The 8,079-nt window shown below is 40.4% G+C and overlaps 1 protein-coding gene across 1 annotated transcript; it reads right to left on the bottom strand.

Moving 5' to 3' along the window:
• Positions 1–213: 213 nt before the first annotated feature.
• Positions 214–1,094, bottom strand: LOC126747370 (NADH-quinone oxidoreductase subunit B-like). The gene is made up of 4 exons (XM_050455947.1): positions 890–1,094; positions 695–836; positions 486–644; positions 214–433 (listed from the first exon to the last, which is right to left on the bottom strand). Exons 1-4 carry the CDS (start codon positions 1,050–1,052, stop codon positions 253–255), a joined length of 645 nt encoding a protein of 214 aa, XP_050311904.1. The 5' UTR covers positions 1,053–1,094; the 3' UTR covers positions 214–252.
• Between the last annotated feature and the right edge of the window lie 6,985 nt (positions 1,095–8,079).

Here is an 8,079-nt window from a genome sequence, read left to right as displayed (position 1 = left end):
ATAATCTTATTAATCAAATAAGCCAGCCTCAACTGCGAATTGATTAGGTAATCAACGGAATGATTTTGCAGTCATCGACCTAGAATTAATTAAAAAATAACCATGATTCAGAGATAACTTTTAGTCTCATTGACATCGTTGGTTCAATCCTGGAATGACTCTGAGGACCTGGATAAAAGACCGTTGCTTACAAATCAAGCAAATAAACCTGGATTTCTGGACGAACACACTATATATTACTACATAACCCAACTATTTTCCGAAATTGCTCCTGTACCACATCTGTATGGAGTTTTGCCTTTTCACCTTCCTTTGCAACATTAGCACCCCGTACATGAGGGCCTCGCAGGTGGGCGGGCATCCTGGAACGTAAATATCTACGGGGACGATTCGATCGCAACCTCTTACGACCGCATAAGAGTAATGATAATAACTAAAGAAAAAAAATTGTGAATAATCACAAGGAAAATTTGGGGTCTACTGACCCTCCGCCATTAGCGCAACTGCCCATCGAAATAACCCATTTGGGCTGGGGCATTTGGTCGTAGACCCTCCTGAAGGCCACCGCCATTTTGTTGGTGACGGTGCCGGCTACTATTATGACGTCCGTTTGTCTTGGTGAGGCCCTAAACACCACTCCATATCTGGAAGGTTCTAGTGAAAGTCGATTTGTTAATGACGTAATGAGACTCACCTGTCCATATCGTAACGGGGGGCTGCGATATGCATCATTTCGACCGCACAGCACGCCAGACCAAAGGTCATCGGCCAGAGGGAGCCTCTGTGGCCCCAGTTTAGCAGGTCGTCCAGTCTGGCAAGCACCCATTCGATTTTATCTGGAACAAACAGGGTTTGCAGTAATGGAACTGACAGGTTAGGCAGGAAATACTTTTGGGTTCGAACGGTGAAATTTTTCGCCACTCTCCTTGTTTGTACACCCTCTTTTGGTGAGGGGGAGGCGTGATGTCATGGGCGGTCAGTCTCTTCTCTTCCGGTTTAACGCTACTGCTCCTGGTTAAAGTGATGGAGGCTCTAAAGATGTGCCTAAGCATGACAGCCGCGACTATTTGACTATCGTGTCAATAAGACGTTAGAGTGTACCTCAAAACGTCTAATGGTGAGGAGCAAGTTGTCTTTCGCCTTGCTTCCGGAACGTGCTACGCACAGACAGCTTGTACTGCTTACATTCTGACTGCGTTCCAGAATTATCATCGCAAAAACGTCATGCGTAGTCGGTCTCGTAGTAGTGGTTTGCCATTATTTCTCTTTCATGGCCAATTGCAATTTCTTATCTCATATCGTTGAGACCATTCTTGATCATTTGAAGTAATTTCTTCGAGGCCCAGATGACTTTAAGTCCAAAGAAAGAGTCCAAAAATGGCTTCAACAGTCTGGAAGAAACCAAATAAGTCCGACTGCCTGGAAGATTGACGTAATTTCTAGATTCTTTAGGGCAGTAAAACCACGTGTGGGTTCGTCCAAACAGTTTTAGCTGTTTTAGGAAAGGATGTAGGTATGGAGAGCCTGGACGGAAGCCAGTGTAACTAATTAAGAATAAAAGTTGTTTAAACATTGAAACGCGTTCAAATACTCCCACCGAATCTTCCCAAATGTATTACGCTCCATTTTTTCTCGCCGTGGTATCGTCGACTTATCATTCAAAAGCTCTCTCCTGGATTAAAGGGATTGTATGCGGTATACATACGTTCTCGCGTGAAACCTAAAAGAATGCATATAAATATCCCCCTTGCTCGCGCCCGTTCATATGGAAATGCGACGCTTTACTGGCAATTTTTTTGATAAAAACACCGGGATACAGGAATAAATCCACAAAAATACTTTACTCTTGATAGCGGAGATTAAAAATGCACGAAGGCACATGTCGATTTTCTTTTTTCTAGGAAAACGCCTCGCTGAAATATTCACCGGCCGAGAGAGGTTTCCGCATATGAAGGTGATGGTGCCTTTGTGCTTATTGTTCAAATATTTATTCGCGCCAGTAAATCTGGAAATGATCCAACTTTTCGGCAATTTATCAGGACAGTTCGGGTAATAAATAAGAATCTTCCGGTCTGTATATCCGGGCGCTCTCGCACCGCCGAAGCGCAGTAATGAATTTTCAAACTTGTAATTGCATTACTTTCCTTCTAGTGTTTGCATGCCGTGGAGCGGATTGATCTACAGCTCGATAACTCTCCCATCTAACTCAATTAGCAATACGTTATACTCTATTGTATTAGGATTTAAACTTATTAGTGTATTAAGAAAGTTTTAGGGATTATGGGACCATTAATTGCTGCCTAATATGTTATCCCTCATGATCGGAGATGATTTCAGTAATTTCGTTCGCTTGTTAATTGATATTGATTTGGTTATTTGTTAAAAATTATATTTGAATATAGTTACTCTTATCTCGGCCCTTAAGGCGCTTATTGAAGGGGGGAAAAACAGCAAAAACCCCGATGGGCAGAAGAAAAAGAAAATTGGGCCGGATCAGATTTGTATTTAAATCCGAAACATCAAAGGCGCCGCTGTGTTTTCATTTTCCAAAGAATATCTCTCTCGGTTCTTTTTATGCGTCTCTTATCCCCTCCGGTTTCTTCATTCTTTGTAATATTAAAACGGTATCCCTTTTGTTGTGTGCCCCATGCAAAACCCAAATTAAGAGACTGGAAACGTTTATAAATCCCATTTCACATAATTTATAATTTTTTACCGAGAAACGCGGAAAACGTAATAAAAATTAAATTCCGCCAGTCAAGTGGATCGTCCTGATGGACCGGTAGAAAAAATAAAACAAACGAACCCAGTCCGAATCGCGGCGAGTTTTTGCATAATTTGTTCCCTCCTTACCCCTTACCCCCGAAAAAACTTCGTTCCTTTTAATGATCTATTTAAATACAGGTATAATGCCGTCACCTCCGTGGAAGTTAAAACTAAACTTTTAAGATGGCACTTGGAGGATTTCATTTAAATTCATTTAAAATGCTAATGCCCAAATCCGGCCATGAATAAAAATGATCCCCCCCGCAACTTGTGTATTATTATTTTTCATTTGGATTTAGCACGAACGTACCCTTATCGGGGAGAGGGAGGTTTCTTTTCGTTCGTTTTTTGGCAACGCTACGTTCCTAACTTCTTCTTTTTGGGCAAGAGAACTACAATCCGGACTTCTTGGTAATGATTCTGGATAAGATAATCATACATAAAGCCGCTTCTTGCTATAAATGCAATAACTTTCAGGAAAATGAAGTAATTCTTTGTTACTTCCAGGCAATTGAAGTGTAAGAGTCTTGGATTTTTCCAAGTAGTTGAAGCTGTGCCTATGTTTTCTGTGCATTTGATGCAACGTAGTAGAAACCATTCCTGAGATCCTCAGGGGGATAAGTGGGAGGAAGCCTCTACACCGAGATACAGTAAGCAGAGATCTTCTTCTAGCAAGTTCATTCGCTTTCTTATTTCCTGCTACATCGCTGTGCTCTGGTACCCAAATAAGTTTTACATTGTTCCGGTTTCCCAGCTTTTCTAATTCCGGTAAACCGTTGCCTCTTATTTTGCTCATTCGAGTATTATAAAAATTTCCATCGGTGTTTAACACAAGATTTCCCAAAAGTTGAAATAAACTTGTTTTTCTCCAAGAATTCCAGCTTTCGGTATTTGTCGATTTTTATTCCATCTGTGGGTAACAGGTTTAGCATGATTTGCAGTTTTCTGGAGGGTTGAACACAGTTTGTTCGTATTAATTATAAAATACATATTTAATTTCTTTTTAAGGGAATTAGGGTATGGCCAGTGTTTCGCATTGTGGCATCTGGAACTTTATACATAATTCTTTGTGGTCTTTACAAGTAGGGTGCTCTTAATTACTCTATGAGTAGTGACTCATGGATGCAATGACCTTCAAGGAACTGCAGTAATTCTTTATTACTTCCAGGCAGTTGACGTATAAGAGTTTTGGGTTCTTCCAGGCAGTTGATTCCAATATCAAGTACTTCCAGATAGTTGAAGCAATTCCTACGTTTTTCTGTGCATTTGAACTAGTCCTTGAGTTAGCACGAACATTTCTTTCGATTTTTTTGGCTACTTTCTAACTCCTTCGTTTGACCATCATTCAATATTGCTACAACCTGGACCTCTTGGTGTTGATTCTCGATAAGCACACTATGAGCCTAGACTGATGAGAGGGAGAGAGCCCCAGGTCCACACATAAAACTTCTACTCATGGATTCAATGACCTTCAGGGAACTAAAGTATTATTTTATTACTTCGAGGCAGTTTGAAGTTTTCAAGTTGAAGTTTTTTCTTTTGTATCCTTGATTTAGCACGAACCTATACCCTTACTGGGGAATTTCTTTGAATTTATAATCACTGATGAGTGAGAGCTCTGGATTATTGTCCTCAACATTTAGAGAATCCGCTCTGACTTAACTTTCCTCCATAATCTATCTGCCATGTTTTCATAATGTGAAATAAATATATCGGCACACCCCGTTGCAATATGTCTGATCCAACCGTTCAGTCCTCCGTCCGACCTTCCAGCAAATTATAAGAAACTCTCCGGTACTCCGTCCGTTCCAAGAATACTAAAGATACATTGCAGTGTAATTCTTTTAAGTGTCGAGAGATGTCTTTAGTAGCGAATATCTAGATGACTCGGAGGACGTATATCTGGCCATTTATTGAGTTATATATATAAAATATGCTCGTTATAGTATGTAAAATTATTTATGATTTACAAAACTGATTGGTTAGAGTATATTAGATTTTTTAAAGATAGTAGAATAATTTCCCTAATAAGACAAGCGCGGGTCGTGGCTCGCATTCCCAAGAATACAAAATCTCGTAAAGAAACCGTACAAGAGAAGCGTAGCAAAAGCGAAACTCCTCGGTTTCATCTAAGCACGTAGCAAAAGGAAACTCTATACGTCATCAGCGAAGAATACTTTCGAATTTAAATATTTTAATGATTCGGGTTTCGCGGTGCAATTTAGATTAAATTTCCCCAAAACCGTCGTTTTCGTGTTTTAATTTGGGTACGTATACGCTCGCGACCCGGGGTTTTATTTAATTTTTATTTGTTTTTCTTTAAAAATGTCAGAAGTTTCCTAATATGCACGTTAAATCCCTAAATCTTTTTATCCCGCCGCTGCGCCATAATTAAGAAACCGTGTTAATATGCCGGTTATCTTCATATCTCCGCCCCGGGGCAAACGGGATGTCTTAAGGAGCTTTTCCAGGTTAAAACCTCTTTTAGCAAATGAACCCCAGTAGGAAATCCTTAGGGAAAATAAGCAAAAATTGTACAAATATACAGCGATTGGTTCAAGAAAAACTTTATCGGAAAACTTAACCGGATTATCCAGAAACTTTATTCTAAAATATGGAAAGCTTTAAGCGAGAAATCCTCCTGAAGGCAAAATATCCAAGAGAATACTAAAGAAGTGGAATTAAGCCATAAATATTTTGGGCTGTCGAAAGTTCCCTTAATAAATCCCAATCCAGATAACCGAATTAAATCCTATTTCACGTCGGTTGGGGGCGCCGCGCGATACATTCCCTAATTAACCCTCTTAATAACTTTGTTCAACTTCCTTAAGGATTTTTCGCGCAGATAATGTACCCGTATAGATCATTTTTATTTTATTTATGGCCTCTCCAGAGCTGCTTTGCTGGGGTGCGAGCTTTAAGATAAAAATCTTCGGAATCAGACCCACTTTTGATCCCGAAAGTATCTTACGCGAAAAATCTCTGGAAAACCTCAGCCAGAGTTATTGATTCATGAACCCACCACTCGCTCCAGCGAAACTAAACTGGCGCAGGCATTGGTAAATTGTTCCAAACAAAATCCCCTTTATTTACTGCACACTATCGCGTCCCAATTTATCGCCAAACATTCAAATTAATTCTTCGTTTACACAGAAACAAAAAAAAAACGCGTCGAGCGCTAATCCTTCGAATTTAAAGCAACCGGCTCGCCTGAGCAAAACATACGCGAGCTTACCGGATTTAAAGTTGTGTAATCGATGGGTAATTAAAGACGAGAAAAAAAAAGGACCGGGGTAAATTGCGCCTGCCCTAAATATAGAGCTACGCTACGCTCGTAATCCCCCTATTAGGCAATTGTTTGTTGCCGATTATAGACTATGCTTAGGCAGTCAAAAGATGGAAATCACCCCTTAGGTTTGCGTTAATGGGCCTTTCGTCAAGAGCCGAGATTCAATGTCACCGTCGAAAGCCTATATTTCATTCAGTGCCATCAGGAAAGTATAAATCAGACTGACATAGGTAATCCCTTTTGCCTCCGCGTGTCTCTTTTTTCCCTTTTATTCGGGAGGTATTCGTCGTAGCAATGGGCCTTGGCGGATAAGTCAGTCTAGTTCGCGTAACTAATGGCCGCACGAAGACGTTGATCGCAATACTTCGGTTCGAGTTAACCGTAATGCTAATACCTCTCGCTTTCATTTAAATCTTCGTTTGTTCGTTCATTCCTTCCTTCCTTCGCCTCGCATGCAGATTGACAGGACGTGAACGACAGAAGGAAGATCGCACACGCATTTTTCTCAAAGCTCTTATTCACTCAAAGCCTCCTCTGGGTGGGTCTGAGGAAATCTGGAACGTAGTTGCTTGAATTGACAATACAAGGTTTTGGTCACATCCCTATAATTCTTCTAATGAATCCCTTGTAGTTAACAATTCAAAAATTTTCCTAAAGTCTCAAGTCGGCACTCCTCCTGCCTCGTTACAAGTAAGCTCGGTCCAGTAAGTTAATCCCTATTTGACTGCTATCTCAATTTGTCTTCGATTTAGATGGTATTTCATTATAGACGAGCGGGTTCATTGATTCCCACGTTAATTGGCAATTCGATATTTGCATACCAGACCCTCCGTTGCACCGGATTAAGGGCGGAATCGACTGCTAAAAGGGGCCCCGGAATATTATGTAATTTTATACAAACGAGTTTATCTTTTTTAAAATAGAGTGCTGAAATGTCATTATTAAATGCAGAATCCCACTTCTGATTAAATCTCGAGGGATCAGAGGTGGGCGTATTTTATTAATTCAGTATAGTTTTAAATTGTAACAAAAAGTTCCATTTCTGAACCGAATTAATCGAACGGCGAGAATGGAGCGACGGCGGTACGTTTTAAGCGTTTGTTTGCCCTCCTGACTCTATTAGAAACTTTACTAAATTTCACTGCGACAAAGAAGTGAAACTCTATAAGCTTTGATTGCTCTGCTCTCTCCCATTGACAGGGCGTTAATTGTTTCCGAAATACGCGCCCGCCCGAGCTTTTAGTCGGAACTTTTTTAATAAAGACTCCCGAGACGACGACGACGACGACAACGACGCTGGTGACAAGACATAATGTTTGCTATATATTTTAGTAAGAACTTTTTAAAGGAGCTTAAATTTTCCAACTGGCTCTCACCCAATCAATATTCGCCAAAACAAGCAACGTTCCCACCATAGCTGAATAGAACGTTCGAGAGGGGTCGGTCTTTTATTCATTAATCTCCGCCTAACGAATTAATCAGAAAGATCGTTCGGAATTAGTAAAACACTCGTTTCCTCATTAAGGATTTGGAAATAATTGTCCCCCGAAATTAAAAGGACCCTAAAATCTATTGTGCCTAGTCCCGATAAAAGGATCCGTCGCAATCGGCTTGATGATTGTTCACTGCATTAGCGCAGGGCTCAAAGAGAGAAGGCGGGCCCTAATAAACGTTATTGAAAAAAGTTTAAGGGTGCGCATTTTGATTTTCAATTGAAAAATATGAGGTGAGAGGCTCTGTCGAGGCATCCTACTAACTGCGCCAACGTCCGGTAGTAATTGGGGCAGTCAGTAGGATCTATCAGCCTCAGAGTTATCCCCTTTAAAGTATTCTTTAATTTTTTTTTAAAAACGTGGTTGGAATGAGTAACTTTGATCTGAAAAGCATTTGGTTTGATGATTGTTTACTGCATTAGCGCAGAGCTCAAAGGGAGAAGGTGGCAGGTAATAAACGTTATTGAAAAAAGTTTAAGGGTGCGCATTTTGATTTTCAATTGCAAAATATGTGTTAAGAGGCTCTGTCGA

The sequence above is a fragment of the Anthonomus grandis genome, chromosome 19 (genome assembly GCF_022605725.1).
Source record: "Anthonomus grandis grandis chromosome 19, icAntGran1.3, whole genome shotgun sequence".
Lineage (NCBI taxonomy): Eukaryota > Metazoa > Arthropoda > Insecta > Coleoptera > Curculionidae > Anthonomus > Anthonomus grandis.
The sequence above is the reverse complement of the archived record's forward strand: the minus strand, read 5'-3'. Positions and strand labels throughout refer to the sequence as shown.

Bases quoted from the DNA above. Each gene is read 5' to 3' on its own strand.
- LOC126747370 (XM_050455947.1), bottom strand. From the start codon at position 1,052: ATGCTTAGGCACATCTTTAGAGCCTCCATCACTTTAACCAGGAGCAGT. The intron at 837-889 runs GTATTTCCTGCC...TGTTTGTTCCAG, and splicing joins TTCACCGTTCGAACCCAAAA to ATAAAATCGAATGGGTGCTT. The intron at 434-485 runs GTCAGTAGACCC...TTTTTTCTTTAG, and splicing joins AGTTGCGCTAATGGCGGAGG to TTATTATCATTACTCTTATG.